The 21267-nt window shown below is 39.6% G+C and overlaps 1 protein-coding gene across 1 annotated transcript in view; it reads right to left on the reverse strand.

The window, feature by feature from the left end:
• ATP9B (ATPase phospholipid transporting 9B (putative)) overlaps nucleotides 1–21267 on the reverse strand; it is a 151404-nt gene that overhangs the window by 92257 nt on the left and 37880 nt on the right. Inside the window, exons 6-8 of the mRNA XM_027526313.1 lie at nucleotides 19306–19364; nucleotides 14261–14312; nucleotides 3356–3450 (exon numbers count right to left, since the gene is read on the reverse strand). Coding sequence (XP_027382114.1) covers nucleotides 3356–3450; nucleotides 14261–14312; nucleotides 19306–19364 — 206 coding nt within the window. The remainder of the gene's footprint in view (nucleotides 1–3355; nucleotides 3451–14260; nucleotides 14313–19305; nucleotides 19365–21267) is intronic.

Below are 21267 nucleotides of genomic sequence, written 5' to 3' on the forward strand. Positions count from 1 at the left end.
TATTTATTTTTAAAAATATTTTTATTGAAATATATGACATCTAACATTGTGTAAATTTAAGATGTACAAGTCAGTTTGAAAGTCACTGTAATGATAATTAGCACTTCTATCACATTATATAAATAATCATTCTAGAGACTACTTTAAAACTGCTGTTAGGTCACCTTATTTAAGGACAGGAAGCTTTTATATGGACAAAAGAAACTATAAACAAAAATATTTAAAACAGATTAAAACAGTGAAGAATGATAAATGATTAGCCAACTAGATATAAAAACCTCTTTAAAAACATACAACAGGAAAATGGGTAGACAACATGAACAGACACTTACAAAAAAATAAAATAAGTCTACTTTCTTAGGTAAGAAATCTTCAACCTCACAGAAAGATTAAAAGCATATTTAAATGGGATGCCACTCTCGCAGTCATCAGACTGAAGAGGCTGACGGGTCCACTGACTAACGTACAGGAGATGAGCAGGGCTGTCACTGTCGTCTTCTAGAGCATTCTGGCCAAAGGATCAAACCGCTGCGCTATGCCTACTTCTGCACTCTATTATTATCTATAAAATATCAAAACATTAACTTTCACATTCACCAATGCCAGGCTAGTCCCAGAGGTTATAATTTGCCAAATACCATGTAGCTAAAAAACTCCTTCAGAGACATGTATTTTCTAACATAAAAGGATAACCCCCAAACATACTGCTGAACGCCTATCCTAACAGGAAAAATGTGCACAGCTTCACTCACGTGTTTGTGAAGGAAGCTGTGTGGTTGAGAACAAGGGTATGAAGTGCCTTCCAGGACAGAGGAGACATGGCCGGGGTGTGCCCCGTCCTCCTGGCAGGTATGTTCCTGAAGTAAGCAAACCCTCCAATAGCAAAGGCCCATTGCTCTGGACTTGTTAAAACTTTATGCTTGATGGACCACCTTTTAATTTTAATTTTAAATATCATGGAGCTCAGTTAGCCCATAAGACACATATTTCTCACTAAGAATTAATCAAACTTCTACAAGCTGTGTCATTGCAACTGGTGTGAGATTTGCCCTCCCACTGCAAGATGAACAAATCATGTGAGTCAGCTGTTTCAGACACAGGACACAAGGTACCTGGTAGAGTCGCAGGACTGGGACCCTCGGGAGACGAGAACGCAGCTGCGAGCCCCAGGGAGGCCAGCCTCCTGCCCAGGGCAGGTGCCGCGCCTGGGGCCAGGCTGCAGAGCGGCGGGTAGAGCCCAGGGACCTGCGGGAGCTGGCAGGCGCCGGCACAGAGGGAGGGGGAGGGAAGGACAGGCCACAGCAGGTCTGATGAGTCTGCTCCCGCCTTGGACTGAGGAGGACAAGGGAAGTGATGGCTGGCGCAGTGTGACCAGAAGCATCCTGCCCAGACCCAGGGATGACACAGAGTTGGGGAGAGACACAGTCTGAGCAGCTGGAGTTAGAGGTACCTCAGAAGAGCCTGAGATGCCCACAGTTACCCCAGGAGGAGCAGGCCCTGGGGTGGGGTTACATTAGCATCACGATAAAGGGGACTCCAGGCCTCCCCAACAAAGCTTAAGAACAAGTCTTGGAAAGGTCAAGTTTATCCACAAGTTATGGAACTAAGACAATGAAGATCAGTAGGTTGCGAAGTAAGAGAAAAACATAGTTATTTACATTATTCAGCACCCAATTAAAAGTTATCAGCTATGCAAGGAAGCAGGAAAGTGTGACCTGTAACAAGGAGAAAAATTCTTTAAAAAGAAACATACTCAGAAATAACAGAGACAACGGAATTAACAAACAAAAAATATGTATCACAAACTGCTGAAAGAGTTAAATGAAACTGTGAACACATTAGGAGAGAAGAGGACTTAAATAATAACAAAAAGTGGTGACCACATGGAACCTGGTTCCAGAGATTAAAAATACAGTATTTGGAATAAAATAATTTGTTGCTGCTGCTGCTACTGCTGCTGCTGCTAAGTCGCTTCAATCATGTCCGACTCTGTTCGAACTCATAGACGGCAGCCCACCAGGTTCCTCCCATCCCTGGGATTCTCCAGGCAAGAACACTGGAGTGGGGTGCCGTTTCCTTCTTCAAGGTCTTTAACAGAAAACTAGACATTGGTGAATTTAAAAACCGACCAACATGGGACTTCCCTGGGAAGTGAGAAGCTCGACATGGGCAGGAATGTCAAGTCTAACACTTGTCACCCGTGTCCCAGGGAGAGGAGTCTGGGCAGAAAGGAGGACGGAAAGAGAAGAAAACCATGAGCCCACAGACCCAAGAAACCCAACAAACTCTAAAGAAGGAAGGAATTTCAACGCAGGCACTACCGAAAGTATAGCTGACGGAAAGCACCTGAAGAATCAAAATACTGCCAAGGCTGACATATGTCACACAGATTTAGTTTCCCCAAAGTGCAATACATACAAGAATGAGGAAGTCCCCGGTGATTCACAGAATTAACTGTGAACCATGAGCCGTCCCTACTTCCATCAAAGCCAGACCATCTCAGGACAGTGAGCAAATCCAGAGGATTCAACCCCCTTCCCTGCAACAACTGCTTGGCTTCAAGGTCATTCTTAAGACAATCTCAGTCTTTCTTTACTCTCCAATGAATATCAACAAATCATGTTAAGATAAAGCTGTTCTCATTCAAATAAACAGCACATACAATACCCAACACCACCAAAAGGCCACAATTGTGATTTTGCTTAAAGAAAAAGAAAAAAAGATGTGTAGCAGTTTCGGAGATTCTGAGCACATGTGAGATGGACTTTCAGAGACCACGGAACACGCTGAAATCCACAAGCATGGTGTCCTCTATCCTGTCCATCTCCAGGCAGCAGAGGCCCAGCCAGAAGTCTGCAGGTGTCTTTCTCCTCCTCAGGAGCTGACAGACACAGGGACACTGTACCTCCTCCTCCCCAGGGAAGACTCTCCACTCTCAGAGGGAAAAGCTGAAGTGGATGGGCTGAGTTCAGGGCTGGGGATGCCCCCCCTGAATTATCCCAAAGCAGCACCTTAATAGCCTTCTGGGAGTCAGTCAGTTACCAAAAACGGACTCATCTAACCCCCACCAGGAGTCTCGATTTCAAAGATTACTCAAATGAGAGGATTAAAAATAGAAATAACAAGGAAAGGGAAAGAAAAGAAGGAAAACCTGAGCCAAGCTCAGAACATTCAAAACCACACCTCAAACAGGGTATGTGCTAAGATATCACAGAAATTATGTGGGCATAATTTTCGATGAATTTAGTAGTGAAATTATTCTTTACATTATCAATGCATTAATCAAGTTAGCTGGTACGTAAGTGCACAGAAATGACCATACAGTAACTGATGGAGTAACGACAACAACGCTCACCCCCAGAGCGGGCAGCCTCTGTGTGCAGCTCACTGCCACTTTCAGCTTCCAGTCAGTTTCACCATCGAGTTGATCAGTTCGAATAAAACACGAACCTTGGAATAAGAGAAGAAAAACTCCTGAGTTATGGGTACCTTAAAGCCACAATTCATCGTACAGTGGTGATATACAAATGATGTATCTAGAGATTCCCATGAACAAAAATCCTTAGAAGTCTACTTATTTGACTCACAAAATGAGTTTGCTGAAAAGACAGAGCGCGTTAACTGTTTAAGTGATTACCTCCTGTTTGGTGTTCTTGACTATTAAGGTTTACTATTAATTAGTACTTTATTTTAGAAAGTTATAGAGGTGGCAAATAAGCACATGAAAAGATGCTCCACATCACAAAAGGGAAACGAAAGGGAATACAACAAGGAGACGCCACTCAACACCTATGAGAATGGCCAGACTCTAGAACACCGACAGCGCCAAACGCTGGGGACTCAGAGCAATGTGAACTCTCTTTCATTGCTGCTGGGAATGCAAATGGTGCAGCCACTTTGGAAGACGGTTTGGTGTTTTTTACAAAGCTAAACATAATTTTACCATACAATCCAGCAACTGCACTCCCTGACACTTATCCAAAAGAGCTGAGGAACTTATGTTCCATGATATCCTGCATGTAGATTTTATACCAGCTTTATTCACAACTGCCAAAACTTGGAAACAACCAAGACGTCCTTGGGTGAGTGAATGGATCACTGTGGTAAATGTGGATAATGGAGAATAATTCAGCAATACAATGAAATGAGCTATCAAGTCATGAAAAGATATGGAGGAACTTTAAACGTTTATTTCTCAGTGAAAGAAACCAATCTCAAAAGGCTGCATACTATGTGATTCCAATTACATGACATTCTGGAAAAGAAAAAACTACGGAAACACTGAAAAGATCAGTGGTTGCCCAGGATGGAGTGGGGGTAGAGGCAAACAGGCAGATCACAGAAGATTTTAGGTCGGAGAAAATACTCTTTATGATACTATATACAACGATGGATGGGCGTCATTACACATTTGCCAAAACCCACAGAACGTACTACACCAAGAGAGAATCTCAATGCGAATGATGGAAGCTTGGTGACAGTGATGTGCCAGTGTGAGTCTGTCAATTGTAACAAATGGCCCGTCTGGTGGGGACGCTGATAATGAGGGAAGCTACCCGTGTGTGAGGGCAGGGAATATACTGCAAACCTCTGCACCCCCTTCTCACTGTTCTGTGAACCTAAGAACAAAGTACAACATTTTTAAAAACCTTTAAGAAACATATTCAGATTATTATAGAAAATGTAAACCAAAAATGTTACACATACATTTGTTCTCTGCAGGATAGGAAAACTGCAAATAACTGAAACTGCACTATAGTAACCTACATCTAAATTTATATTGTAACACCTGCAAAAATGGAGATTACTTTTCATTGTACTTTTTTCATATTTATATTTCTGAGCTCCCCTTCCCCTGTCTAGCAGTGTTTGCTCCTATCCATCAATTTTATGTAGAATTATACTATTGACCAGCACAGTTCAGCACAGTGCAGCTCTGTTGAACGGCTCACTGCATACATGCTCCTTTAACAGAGCTCAAGCTATGACAACTATTGGCTGACTACATGTCCTCTCCACTTCAGTAGCTAATTTCATCAATAAGTTATCTCATGGCCTTTTCCCTTTTATCCAGAGGAAGAGACTGCCGTATGCCAGGTCAGCTTTCAATAGTGATCACTACAGCAAAACAGAAGCATTAAATTAAAGGTTTGCATGCTATCTAGAAATAAATACCTCCTAACATCTTTTAAAAAATAAATGAAGACCTAATGAAGATTTTATAGGAAATGTCTAGAAATGTTCACTAAGAACTTAGGAAAGAAAGGCAGCACTGTCAACTTCTGAATTAACTCATGTGGCTTGGCCTTGCTTCACATTATTACAGGTTGATACACCACACTGGTCTTAGGTGTGTACCCAACATCCACTGAACACCACCATACTGAAAGCATTATTCCAGGGACTACAGTTCCTACTGACCTTATTAATAATTAGATAAACAACCAAATAAAATTAAAGAAAAAAAAATGTGCTGGGAGAATCAGAGTATGCATGCCACTGGCCATACAAGTAGCCCAGCCATAAAGTTCTAAAATGAAACTTAGTCTTTTGGAGCAGGCTTTTTAGAGCCCTATACCAGAAATGGGGTGGAGGACTTCTGTGAGAGGCCCTAAGGGAGGAGGATTCAGCTGGAAAATGACTATGATATACACTTAAGGAAAAGAAGACCCACAGTAACACATATCAAGTGTTCACGTCTTCTGGGCACGGGGGTTCTCTGGTCGCCTAGTGATTAGGATGCTGGGCTCTCACTGCCACAGGCCCCCGGTTCAATCCCTGGCCGGGGAATTAAGATCCTACAAGATATGCAGTGCGACTCCCCCCCCACCCCCCACCCCCCACAAAAGTCTTCTTAGAAAATTTTGAACCTCAAGGGCCAAAGGGCCAGAATAAAAGATACCAACGGTGGGCCAGGGCAGGAAGGATGAGGCCTGGGACAAAGTAGCAGGAAGAACAGTAAGGGACACCGGAGGGATTCAACACAAGCACACTTTGGCCTGGCTCTCTCTGGGTAGGTCTTTCAAAGATTATGATGAGAACAGAAAACTCCAAATTAAGGAAGCAGTAGTTATGGAGTCTACATTTTCAGTTAGAAACTATTTTGGACTTGGCCCCTCAAAAAATGTAGAGTTATATATGTATCCATAATAGGGTGTCATTTCTTTCTCATCAAAAATGAAGGCTATTACTACTTACTGAGCACCTACTAGTCAGTGAAGGACAGGGGAGCCTGGCATGCTGCAGTCCACGGGGTCGCCAAGAGTCAGACATGATTTTTGAGTCCGAACACAACTAAGTGACAGTCCTGGCCCACACAGAACATCTGATGTCCCAGAGACAGGAGGCAGGTGATGCCCTGTGCAGGCTCAGAGGAGAACTGCCCCAGGGTCTCACCAGGAAGCACAGCTCCATGCCACCATCGGGTCCATGAGATTCCAGACCCCAGTGCCGTACACCAACACAGACCTCGTCACAGCTGATTTATCTAACAGCTTGAACCACATTACACAAACCAGGAATTTAGTTTGGATGCTGGTTGTTTAGTCAATGGTTTATTTTTAAAGACCTGGCTAACAACTTTGTGAAATCTTGCTCCTCCACAGTACCCTCCCTCTGATATCCTTGCTCAGAGTATTTCCTTGCTTTCTAGGCTCTGCGTAAACCTCTTACTGGTTTAAAAAAAAATAGTGCCATTCGAATGTGCTTGGTTGGTCAGATTTTTCATTCTTTATCAGTGAATGTGTATGGCTCATGGGGAACTCTCGCAATTCTGGACAGTCCTACTTTGGCCCCACAGTCGGTCAGGGACCAGCAGCTGGAAGGTTCTCTGCCTGAGCCTGGGACCACAGCCTGGACAGACGCACTGACGTCTAGGCAGGGGTGATGGGGGTGCATGTGATTCTGTTTTGAAGGTCAGCTTCACAGGAACTGCCCTGGGAACAGAGCGGGGAATCTAGAGACTGTGCTCAGGCCCCGGGCCAACATGGGTGAGCCTGTCTGTTTCCCAGAAGTCTTTCCAATCTGTCCCACTCCCACTATTCCTGCATGGAGTAGCCCAGTGTCTGCACACACAGACGGGTCGGGGGCTGTGGGCCCCCTACTGGGTGACTTTCCCCCGGAGTCTAGCAGGGAAGTTTCTGGCAGGGCTGCTGTTTCCCTTGCTGGAGTGCATCACAGATTCGTCCTCTGAACTACTGCCCACCAAGCTCCCCATTGTTTTCAGCACTGCCCTCATGCATGGACTTAAGCAAGGTCTGTTCCCAATAAAGTTCACAGGGAAACAAATTTTGTTATGCATTATTTGTCAACAGATTTATGATAAGGAGAATAACTGGTTTTAACTAAAAAGGAGTTCAAGGAAATTTGCAGTACATATTATTTTACGCTTAAACGTTTTTCTCAAGATTGCTTTTTTCCTCTTAAATATATGCATGTTTATACATCTGTGTGTGTACTTCATAAAGTACAAAAACAACTTGAAAGGGAGTGGATTCTAGATTCTGTCTGACACATACTTTGAGACATCGATGCCCATGGCTCTGCTCTAAAGGTTTGCTTTCTAACATATAAAATGAGACAAGAAAGACTCTCTAAAGCCTCTTAAATTTCACGTATTTTGTGTTTATATACCTTACCTAGATATCTGTAAACTTACCAAACACTAGAAACAATATACATGCTCTTCTTCAAAGTAAAAGGATATACCTCATGTTAAATAATTACACTATTCTTAAAATTATAGAGGAAATTGACATATCATTTATCTTCCAGTACAGTTAATAGGGATAGGGAGGCATGCTACATTCCATGGAGTCACAAAGAGTTGGACACAACTGGGCAGCTGAACAACAACAGTTAACATTACTAGACTCACACGATACGATTTAAAGAGAGAAAATGAACTGTAGAAAAACTGTAAATATGGCCACCTTGTCTTACACGAACTATGTCTAGTAATTTTTTAACAGCAAGCACTAGCTATAACCGATGCCACTTAAGGCTCAGTAAAAATGAATTATTAAATTGGTCTGCTTATATCCTATTACTGACTTCTTATGAATACTTGATTTTATTTGGTATAATTGACAAGAGTTGACAGCAAAGGACAGGTTTAATGATCATCAAATGAAGATTAACTCATGTATGGGTCGCCTAGGAGAGCTGGTGATAAAGTAATTGATGGGACCCTCAGAGACAGGGCACACGAGTCTGTCATAAGTTTTAATAAGTTACCCTGTAATATTAGCAGCCTGCCTGCAACAGCTCACACATGCAACGGCTCTGAAAGAGACAGGCTACAGTATGTGCCCAACAAAAGAAAAATAGACATTGACTTTGCATATGTAATACCAGATCATTTGCCATTAAACTTAATTTCTAAATCATTTATATGACTTAATGACTCTGCATGAAATTTTTAAGCTGTGGCAAGATGAATAGTACCACACAGAAAATGCAGAGGAGTACAGTGTCATTTACCTACCCCTCGCCCACTAACAAGTGACAGCTGATCTCTTGTGGTATGTCCCAAACACTTAAACGATAATGTCATCACTTAGGAGACAAGTGAAAAAGATATTGGCATTTATAAGAGATTGATGAAAATTAGTTCTAAAGCATTAATTTCTCTTAATACCACTAGAAGAATTGTGTGCATTCAGGAGATATTTGATCTGAATTAAGAAACTGATGAAGCAATTGATTAATTGGAATTTAAGCCATCAGTCACCAGATCCATCAACAGCTTCATTTACATTCTAAACAATCAACTGACGGCCCGATAGAATACCCTGTATTAATACACAGTCAATATGATGCCACCAAGAGACTCGCTGAGCTGTATTGACAAACGCCCAGTGGCTATTGTCCAAACTTGAACATGCTGCACAGATTTAAGACTTTTATACTGCCTAGTGTTAAAGATTCTTATTATAATAGACAATGCATTATCAGGGCTTTCTGAGCTGAAACTAAAAAATAATAAAGTAATATTTATAGTGTTAGCAGATACACAAAAAATTCTGAATGTGTACTTTTAAAAATTACGCTTTAATTTAAAAACTTAAATAATTATATAAAGTCACAGAAACAGAATTTCTAAAAATAAATCTTTGATTGAAAGTAATATTATGACACAAATTTTACATAGCTAGAAGCTATGCAGTCATTTTATAAAGAGAAGAAAAATATCACAAAACAGGAATCTGACATGTTAATATCTCCATATAAGTATTAGTAACTGTTTTAACAATTAAAACTTGACATAAAAAATCCTAAACCTGAGAAATATAACCACAGGTTAAAACAGATGACAGCATGATCTTAAACTTGGATCATTAATAATCTTTTAGGAATATGTAAAAAATAAAAAAATTAGCAGACATATATATTGTGTACATTCTTTTCAGGAACAAAGTGATAATTCTTAGGAGTCTCAAAAAGATCTATGTCCTCCAAAAATTAAATATCATTATCCTACAGAGAGAAACTGTCCCTACAACATACAATGCAAAGCAAAATCTGAGAAAAAGGAGACATTTTTAGAACATAATCCATTTGGATACAATTCTATTTATCTGAAGTCAGCACAACAGACTATATCATTTGTCACTATAACACTATAACTAATGTTCTAATATTCTATTTGAATTGCTATCTTACTATGTCATGCCATAACAATTATACAGTGGCTGAATTACAATTTCCAAAACTTTAGCAAAGAATTTGTATTCTAGCCTTCAGATTCTTGCTCTGAAAAATGGACTTTTCTAATAATCTTCTAGCTTTAAAGTGATGGATATTGTTCACATTTAATCTCCTAACATGATGTGCATAATATATTTCTTTTAAGTTAATTACCTATAGCCATTTTCACATTTAGTATAATATTCTTACATATATATCTACCATAATCACTACAAAGGCAATTAAATATAAAAGCACCTCCCAAATACACACATTGTTATTCATTATACTGAATACATTTACAAACAAAGATAAACAAACCATAAATAAGGAGAGATGGCAGTGTAAAAATCTCTGTAAACCCATTCCTCCATAACTGTAATGAGAACATTAGCAAAAGGTGTCAAAAGCAATTTTTTTCAAAACTCTGGAAAATAATCAGACTTGCAACAATCCCAGGTGCATTTATTTAAGAAATGGGGCTAAATCTAACTATGACAGACTTGTGTGGTCTGACTTGTCCCTTTTCCAGTAACCTGTCCCCAAGTCAAACTTCACAGAGCTGAGGAAACCAGAGGTCTGGCAGACACTGAGGAGAACAAATGAGGGCTGGGACTCCCCAAACTCCACGCCCAGAGAGCTGTAATCACCTGACTAGGTAGGGTTTGTCTGGCTTTGACCCAACCCACAGTTGAGTCACAGAGAATGGTGTTTCTCCTGGAATCTTTGTCAGAAGCAATCAGTGGCAACTGTTCATTATCGCAGATTCCTTGGGTGGTAGCAAAGCTGGGGTAAACAACAAGCTGATCACAAAATTTAAAAGAAAAGCTGGAAAATCAGATGACAAGGGGTAAGAGCTCTATATTCCCAAGAGTCTAGAAGGCCACACCTGCCAGTGCAGGGATACACACATCCCCTTGAAAACTGCAAAGGCCCAAATCTCTCAAGCCTAGCAGAACTTGAGGGTCTGTACAAACAAGACATGAAGGCAAAGGCAGAGTTTAACTGCCTGTCACAGCTCTGCAGGTGCTAAGGGAACACTATTCTATCCATAAAAGATAAACCTTCCAACTCTACTAGTTAATAGTAAGTCTCCATCATACAGAGCTCACTAGGTGATGGAAGGGGACAGGACTGTTACACACAGTCATTTAGGAACCTAAGCTGAGGGAAGCTCTGCCATCTTCAACAGGCAGCTCCCAAGGTCAGAGCAGTCATGGAGACGCAGCCAGCGCAGGGAGAGCCGGGGCTAAAACCGGTGCACGCAGCTTTCAGCCACCCTTCCTCTGCCACACCTCAGGGCATGGCTTCGTCTAACTGGACAGGAAAGGGAAAGGGACTGGTAAAGTAGTTCGCCAGTCTCTGTCCCACAGGAAAAAGAAAACTGCCCATTAAATAGCACACAGTAAAGTAAATTTAGGTAAAGGGAACATTTCATGCAAAGACGGGCTCAATAAAGGACAGAAATGGTATGAACCTTACAGAAGCAGAAGATATTAAGAAGAGGTGGCAAGAATACACAGAAGAACTATACAAAAAAGATCATCATGACCCATATAACCATGATGGTGTGATCACTCACCTTGAGCCAGACATCCTAAAGTGTGAGATCAAGTGGGCCTTAGGAAGCATTGCTACGAACAAAGCTAGGGGAGGTGATGGAAACCAGTTGAACTATTCCAAATCCTAAAAGTTGATGCTATAAAAGTGCTGCACTCAATATACCAGCAAATTCGGAAAACTCAGCAGTGGCCACAGGACTGAAAAAGGCCAGTTTTCATTCCAATCCCAAAGAAAGGCAAAGCCAAAGAATGTTCAAACTACCGCACAATTGGACTCATCTCACATGCCAGCAAAGTAATGCTCAAAATTCTCCAAGCCAGGCTTCAGCAGTACGTGAACTGTGGACTTCCAGATGTTCAAGCTGGTTTTAGAAAAGGCAGAGGAACCAGAGATCAAATTGCCAACATCCGCTAGATCATCGAAAAAGCAAGAGAATTCCAGAAAAACATCTACTTCTGCTTTATTGACTGCACCAAAGCCTTTGACTATGTGGATCAAACAAACTATGGAAAATTCTTAAAGAGATGAGAATACCAGACCACCTGACCTGCCTCCTGAGAAATCTGTATGTGGGTCAAGAAGCAATGGTTACAACTAGAAATGGAACAGACTGGTTCCAAATCGGCAAAGGAGTATGCCAAGGCTGCATACTGTCATCCTGCTTATTAACTTATATGCAGAGTACATCATGCGAAATGCAGGGCAGGATGAAGCACAAGCTGGAATCAAGATTGCCAGGAGAAATATCAATAACCTCAGGTATGTAGATGACACCACCCTTATGACAGAAAGTGAAGAAGAACTAAAGAGCCTCTTGATGAAAGTGAAAGAGGAGAGTGAAAAAGTTGGCTTAAAACTCAACATTTAGAAAACTAAAATCATGGCATTCAGTCCCCTCACTTCATGGCAAATAGATGGAGAAACAGTGGAAACAGTGAGAGACTTGGGGCTCCAAAATCACTGAAGATGGTGATTGCAGCCACGAAATTAAAAGACACTTGCTCCTTGGAAGGAAAGTTATGAACAACCTAGACAGCATATTAAAAAGCAGAGACGTTACTTTGCCAACAAAGGTCCATCTAATCAAAGCTATGGTTTTTCCAGTAGTCATGTATGGATGTGAGAGTTGGACTATAAAAAAGCTGAGTGCAGAAGAACTGATGCTTTTGAACTGTGGTGTTGGAGAAGACTCTTAAGAGTCCCTTGGACTGCAAGGAGATCCAACCAGTCAATCCTAGAGGAAATCAGTCCTAAATATTCATTGGAAGGATTGATGCTGAAGTTGAAACTCCAATACTTTGGCCACCTGATGCCAAGAACTGACTCACTGGAAAAGATCCTGATGCTGGGAAAGACTGAAGGCAGGAGGAGAAGGGGACGACAGAGGATGAGATGGTTGGATGGCATCACTGACTTGATGGACATGAATTTGAGTAAGCTCCAGGAGTTGGTGATGGACAGGGAAACCTGGCGTGCTGCAGTCTGTAGGGTCGTAGAGAGTCAGACACGACTGATCAATGAACTGAACTGTGAAGTGAAAGGCGCTCAGTCATGTCTGACTCTTTGTGACCCAATGGACTATACAGTCCATGGAATTCTCTAGCCCAGAATACTGGACTGCGTAGCCTTTCCGTTCTCCAGGAGATCTTCCCAACCCAGGATCGAACCCAGGTCTCCTGCATTGCAGGCAGATTCTTTACCAGCTGAGCTACAAGGGAAGAACTGAACTGAAAGTAAATTTATATCTAGCCCTAGGTGGCGCTAGTGGTTAGAAACCTGCCTGCCAATGCAGCAGACTTAGATATAGGCTGGATCTCTGGATCGGGAAGATTCCCCTGGAGGAGGACATGGCAACCCACTCCAGTATTCTTGCCAGTATTCTTGCCTGGAGAATCCCATGGACAGACAAGCCTGGCAGGTTATAGTCCATGGGGTTGCACAGAGTCGAACACAACTGAAGCAACTTAGCATGCCTCTTAGGATGTAAATAATCGTAACACAATTGGTGAAAAAAGAAAACATCTTCCTTCTTTATGATGACTTAAAATGTCCTTAAAAAAGGAAAACACTATTTATAAATGGAGAAAAAACTAAACCAACAACTCTAAATTTTTAACTGAGTCCTTTATAGAATTTTCATGCTACAAACAATATGCTGAGTTTCCAGAACAAAAATAACATGTTGAGCTTCCTATAAAAATAATGTTCATTTATTCAACAAAGTCAGAAACATAAGGCAGAAGGAACTTTGGATATTACCTGATAAACCTCCCATCATTTTAGAGATGATGAAAGTGTATGACCACACGGATAGGTCATATAATTAGAAACTAGTCAAAGCAGACTAGAGTTTAAGCTTCCTGATTTCCAATTAACAGTTCTTCTCTCTGACCACAAGAAGCTTCCTTTTCATTACCACTTTAGCAACTTCTTCTTGTTTAAAGTTCAGGTCATATAAATATCATTTTTACTGTGAAGCTCACTTCAACTTACCCAGGCAAATTGTCTGCTCCCTCCCATCACCCCCACATGTCTTTTAATATTTATATACAATCAGAGTATTGCTAGCTGTCAACATGTATACTTCCATAAATGAATATATCATCAACTCTTTGAAAAGAGCAACTTGGTTTCACTCCCTTTTGTGTCCTAAGCAACAAGTAGTGCCCGGCACATGGTAAGTGCTAAATGAATGTTTGCTAAATGAGGAATAAAACTGTAAATGCAGAACAGCAATCAAAATTTGAGCAACATCATTAATTATTTAGATATCAAAATGGATTGCATGAAAATATTCACTTGACAAACAGATTCTGATAGGATTATATTTTTTAAACCAACATATTATACAGTAAAATCATTGTTTTAAACATACTTAAATGTGATTTAGAAATTAAAGGATTCAATTATCATTTGAAGAAAAATTCTTATGAGAATAACTTTATCTTTCAATATGAAAATTAAACTGCCAAAAACTAATCATCAGCAATGCAAATAAAAATAAAAATACCTGCTTTTTCTGACGTCCTAAGAAATACCATGTCCGATGGAATTCTTTGATTCTGCAGAGTAACATAAAATATTAATTATCTGTATGTAAGTTTATAAATTAACACAATTCCATTTCAAAGGCGAAACAGCTGCTAAAAACAACTAAAATAATATTATCTCTATGCTGAAACATTTATAATTTGTATAACAAAAATGAAAATTTAATTCATATTTTAGTTAGATCTCTAAGATTTCTTTCCCCATCAATGAATCATGTAAATGCCATTTAGTGATGATCTGAAACTACTCTATTTCTAAAAAATGTTAAACATTACCATTTCTGTGGCCTTTGCTGTACTTCGACTCATACATATAGTATATGTTTACTGCCTTATAAAAAAAATTATGCACTATCTGACTAAATGACCAGGAAGGGGAGGATAGTGTTCTTCTAACATCTAACACAAAACAAAGCATATCAAAAATGAACACTTAGTAAATGTTGAATGAATGAATAAATGTACAGCTGAGCAGACTAAACCCTACAAATTTGAGAAGATACTCTTTTACAAGGCAGAAAAGGAGAAAAACTCAAAGTTCACTATTTATACATTTACTTAATCACTATTACTGATGATAATTGGTATTAATTAGTACTACTAATAATACTTAGCATTAGCATTAATTAGCTGGGAAAGCTGTACAAACTAAAGAAAAATATAATAAGAATACTTCACATAATTTCATGAATTATTTATATTTTTTGAGACCTAAGTAAATATTTATATACAAACAATAAAGAAATGAATTATTGTCAGTCAGCAAGCAACAACAACAAATATAAATTGAGCTGTTAATGGTGAAAAAAGATATGCTGCAGAACAGTGCTTCTTATTTCTAACATGAAATAATTTCTAACATTTCTTTAGGCCATTATTGAGAGCTAAGGAACCCCTAGGTGAAGGGGGAATGGAAATTAGAAAATGTTGGTAATAAAACCTCAACATATCAAAATGTGTGGAACACAGCCAAAGTTAGAAAAATGGTAAGAGGAAAGTATACATGATTAAACTGCAAACAGAAGAAAAGGGAGACTAACAACACACAGGGAACTGAATATCTGTTTGAAAGCAGAAAAACAAAAAGCCAATAAATCCCAAAGAATACAAAGAACACAAACATCAAAGATGTAAGCAAATATAAGAGCAAAATTAATGACACAGAAAATGAAAACATATATTCCAGTAACAAACAGCAAGAAAGTACATTAAAAAAAAATGCCCATTTTGGTAATAAGAAAAAACTAGCATTAGAATAAAACAGATGAAAGATGGGCAAGTTCTCTCAATAAAAAACTATAAAAAAATTTATAAACTATAAAACATTACTGAAAGAAATTAAATAGAACACACTGTGCTCTCACATTATAATATGCAGTATTACAAGTGTCCACAGACTGACCTATACATTCAATACAAACTCAATCGAAATCTTAACATGCTTTTTTGATGGGAACTGACAAGACATTCCTAATATATAGAGGGCAATGCAAATGCCAAGAATGACTAACAACATGGAGGGCTGAATGTATAACATAGCAAAACTAAATATTAAAATAGAATAATTAAGACAAGATGACATTCCACAAAGATAGATCATTTTATAATGTAAAGTAGAGAATGCAGAAGTCAGTCCACACAAATATGGACACCAGATTTATGAGGAAGTTGGCACTGTGGACATCTTATAAATAAATAGCTTTCTAGAGAAAACTAGATACCTATGGGCGATGAGAAGAGGTAATACCAGGCCTCTACGTCAATAGAAACACAAAAACCTATTCCAAATGAATTATAAATGTCAAAATCAAAACAATAAAACCTAAAAGATAATACAGAAGAATACTTTCATAACTTTTTGGTAGAAAGATCGATTTCTTAAACAAGACTCCTTCCCCTCCCCCACCACAAATTAAAAAAAACTTATTATAAATGAAAAGATTAATAAGGTAGATTTCATTAAACTAGGAATTTCTATTCCACAAAGCCTACTAGGAAAGAAAAGATATTTGCAAGATAAAACTAATAAAGGACTCCTATCTAGAATATCTGAAGGCCTGCAAACTGATAAGAAAGGATAACTCAGAAGAAAAATAGTAAGAGATTTTCACTGGCTCTTTACCACTGAACCACAGGGAAGCTTCCAAAAAAGAAATATCCAAAATCATATAAAAAGTGTTCACCTTTGACAGTTTACAGAAATGCACATTAAAACTACAACTTGCTACGTATACAATCTGGAAATGGTAATTTTAAAAGGTTGGCAGTGCTAAGTGATGGCAAACATGAGGGATGGGAACTGTTCCTGCTGACCTCAGTACTAATTTGATCCATCACTCTGCAAAACCATTTGGAGTAAGCACTCAGGTGAAACATCCACACACCCCTAAAGCCAACAAGCCCACTCCTGAGTACATATGCAGCAGCAAATTGCGCATGCGTGAGCCACAACACATGGTCACGGATGTCTCGCAGCTATCATTCCTAACAAGAAAACCTGGAAGCAACCCAACTATCCACCAGTGGTAGAAAGGATAAAAGTCATAGTATGCAACAACAAAATGAATGAACTATAACTGCAGACAACAAAATGAAGAATGTCACAATCAGCACTGGATCAAAAATAAGCACCCACCCAAACACAGCTCCATCCTACTGAATTTTCCAGGCACCCTTGTTGAAAGTCAATTAACCACAAACTTAAGGCTTTATTTCTGGACTCTCAATGTTTAATTTATGCCAGTTCCATACTGTCCTGATTGATTACTGTTAACTTTTAAAAAGTTCTGAAATGGAGAAGTGTGAATACTCGAACAATTTTGTTCATACATTTAAAAACTGCTTTGGCTACTCTGAAGCTTTGGTATTTCCATATGAATTTCAGAATCAGCTCATAAATTTCTACAAAGAAGTCAGCTAGGACGTTGAGAGGGCAGCACTGAATCTGTAGATCAGTTTGGGAGTATTCTCGTTTTAACAGTATGAATACTTCTAATCTATGAACATGGGAAGTCCTTCCATTTATCTAGGTCTTCTTTACTGTGTTTTGACAATGTTTTGTAGCCTTCAAAGTTTTGGACCTCTTTTATTTATTCTTGGACCTCACTCATTTATTCTTAACAATGATTTTATTTGTAAGTATTTTATTTCTTTGATGCTACTGCAAATGAACTTCTGTTCTTAATGTCAATTTTAGACCATTACCCTATATTCCTCTATCCTGTTTTATGTTCTATGGGCATCAATAAATAAATTAGAAACTCCAAAATAATTACTGGATACTTTTTATTTTTCCCTCTTCAGGACTCTGAGCAACACAGGAGTAGGGACCTGTGTCTTCTTAATATACCACGGTCCCTTTCGCTGACACTTACACTCTCTCTTTCCCCTCCAACTGGCACGTCAGTGGTGAGCTGCCCGGTGGAGAGGCCCATATGGCCAGGAACGAGAGTGGCTTCAGGCCAAAAGCTGGTAGAACTGAGGCCTTGAATCCAAAAAGGCAACAAGTCCTGCCAACCAGCCCCGGAGTGAGACCAGCATCAGGTCCGCCCCAGTGGAGCTTGGAGGTGACGGCTAGGAGGCTGACACCCTGACACCCCTTGACTGCAGCCCTGGGACAGACTCGGAGCCAGGAGGTGCAGCTAGGCTGTACCCAGATTCCTGACCATACAAACTGTGAGGGAATAAATGTTGAGTTTTAAAAAAAATTACATCAAAATGTATATGACCAACATATGGCTCAGCCATCTCTCTTGTCAGCGTTTAGCCCACAGAATTCTGCAAGAATATATGTACCAGGATGTTCACTACAGCACTCTTCAATAGCAGAAAAGAAAACCATCCAAAATCTAACAATGGATCAAAAGTTAGTAATTTATAGTATTCATATAACTGAATACTACATAAATATGTTGCAAATCAATGTGTTTAATTTTCTCCCATTCTGTAATATTAGACAAACACAGCCCACAACATTATCTGTGTACACATTACTGCAACCAGATGAAGACCACTTCAGTCTTGAGGAAGAGCCCTCTCACTAAACACCCCTGCGGGTGACGCAGGCTAGGGGTGCCCTGGTGGGTTCCCAGGTGGACGTCAGCTGGTACCAAGGGCTCACACTCCTCTGTAATAGGCCTTAGGAAAACCTGCCATATTTTTTTAAAAGTTGTTCAAGAGCCTTAAAAATAAAGACTGAGCCCTCAGTAACGGTTACTCAGCAAGACTGTGCAGGCAGAGACGCTTCTCCACACAGGCAGACAGCCCAGGCAGGTAACTCCAGTGGAGTGGCAGCTTGTCCATAGCCACCTCTGACCACTGTGGCTTCCTACAACACTGACCTAAACTTTTTCTTTCTAATCCTCTTTATTTCCATTTCCCGTTTTTTTAAGCCACAGAATATCCAATAATTATGTATAATACATCTGTCTGTAAAAGGAAGCTCTAGAAACTGAAACTGCGTGTGCTAAGTTGCTTCAGTTGTGTCCGACTCTTTGCGGCCCTGTGGACCAGAGCCCACCAGGCTCCTCTGTCCGTGGGATTTTCCAGGCAAGAAACTGGAGTGGGTTGCCATGCCCTTCTCCTGGGGATCTTCCTGACCCAGGGATCAAAGACGCACCTCTTATGTCTCCTGCATTGGCAGACAAGTTCTTTACCACTAGTGCCGCCTGGGAAGCCCCAGAAACTGAAACATATTTCATGATAAATAGGTTCTAACTAATATAATTCTTTGGTCAAAGATATAATTCTGACAATGAAACAATAAACAGTTAACACATATTATTTTAGACAAAATATGACTACACACTAAAATGTACTTTAGCAAAAAAAAAAAAAAAAAAAAACCACTATACAAAAGTCTAGATTTTTTCCTTCAGAATATCAATCTTACACAATAATGTTAAGATTTAAAATAACTGTCTCAAATAATTTCCTTCAGATGCAATCAGTCTAAATGTTAATAACTGGTATACACATGTCTAAAATATATTAAAAATGCATCAACCTTTTCCACTATGATGAGGTCTCCAACTTGTATGTCTGAACTCTTAACTTGCACTTTACCTTAAAAAAAAGAAGAAGTATAATCAACTCAATGAAATAATAGCACATCAGAGTTAAACTTTCAGTTGATAAATAATACTTCAGAAATAACTTTGGGAGGAAAAAATTACATTCTAGATATTTATCTATACTTATACTTTCAAAATAAATTTATTTCAGATGGACACAGTCACTAAAAATTAATTTCTCTCAGTCAACTCCCAAATACAGTTAACTATCCCCCAATAAGAGATGTGTCGGAACATGGACAAGGACTCCATTTGGAAAGTTCTTCCCGTATCTGCCATTATTTCAGGTCTGAGTCAAGTTACGGATGATCGAAAGTATCACTAAACAAAATAATTTGATGACAAAGCTGAAAAACATGGAGATGTAAAATCCTTACATTAATACTGTGAATGGCATTGACTGGCACACAACTGACAGAAAAACAAACAAAGAAAAATAAACGCAAGATCACCCTCCACTAGTAGCTCCAAAGACACAGGTCAGGGCTGAAAACTAAGGGTTAGAGCTTTACACAAAAAGTGCTGTAGACGCTTGTAAACTCTTATCTCTACAGTATCCAGTGCAGCATGACCATTTACAAAATCTAACACACAGAGTCTATGTCATGTCAGCACCGCAGAGAGGAGACGAAAAGCTGATGTGGACAAGGTGAGACGTCGCGGGACAGCAGTAACGAGCCCTGGTCCAGGTCCTGCTCCCTGTGATTCCTTCTCCCCTCCGTCTCGCTCCCTCTCCTGGTCTCCCTCCCTCTGTCCATCTCCCTTTTAGGACCAGCAACAGCCATGTAGATCTATTTTTATATTTTTGTCAAAACTACTGTTTTGATAAGAGAAAAGATCCACTTCTTTTACAGTCAGTTTATTCTGAAAGCTAAAAGAACAAGAGGTAAGTTCTTATTACATTTGTTCATATTACAAAAACTAATGTTACCAGTCATTACTTGACTTATAGACCAAATTCAGCTCATTATAAAGCCTTATTTCCTAAATATCTCTGAATGCAGCTGAGTTTCAATAGAACCACATCAGTTCCTAATTATTTGTTTTGAGGATATCAAAAAGTTTGGTAAATATATTTCTGCTGTTACATTTTTTCACACTCCTCAATTATACAATAAATACATAAGGGCTGAGTTACTTTCCCGGAGGGAGATGAAGCTACTTTTTATTGATATTATAAAATAACAGTGTACTTTAGAATTACATGTGAAGCAATCTTAAGATATCTTCATAAGAGGTAAGTATCTGTTTATTAATAGCCAGAAAACTTTTTGTTTTTTTCAGTTGGTTACTTCAAGCCTCATGCTTGTACTCGCACTGCCATGTTTTTACAGCTAAGCGTCAGGCAGTGAAGACACACCCTGAGCGCACGCCTCCTGTATATTTTTGTTCAACTGCCAAGTCCTGTCCGCCTCTTTGTGGCCCCATGGACTGCAGCATGCCAGGCTTCCCTGTCCTTTAACTCAACACAATTCCCATCTTATCATTTAATTTTATGCTGTGCTACTATCCAATCCACTTTCCCTTCCTTCTGCTTTTTTACATGTTAATAGAACTAGATGAAAAATTAAGGATTACGCTCATCCTCACCCCAAGCCCTCTGTTATTTGACAATCACTTAGAAGATAACCAAATCTGCAGCACGTGTGCTTCTTCTCCACAGCTGATCTCACAGTAGCTTTCTGCTTCATCCCCTGCCTCGTCTCCCTCTGCTCCTGCTCTAGTCTGGCACTTAATCCTACGACGATGTAATGTCCATGCTGGTTCTCACAGGCTCTCTGCATTCGCTGTTCCTTTAGGTTGAAACCCATCCCTCCGCAGATCTCCTTACTCACACAGTAACACTACCCCATGAAGCCTCTAGAGCAGGTATAAGCAGAGGCAGATTTTATAGA

The sequence above is a fragment of the Bos indicus x Bos taurus genome, chromosome 24 (assembly GCF_003369695.1).
Source record: "Bos indicus x Bos taurus breed Angus x Brahman F1 hybrid chromosome 24, Bos_hybrid_MaternalHap_v2.0, whole genome shotgun sequence".
Lineage (NCBI taxonomy): Eukaryota > Metazoa > Chordata > Mammalia > Artiodactyla > Bovidae > Bos > Bos indicus x Bos taurus.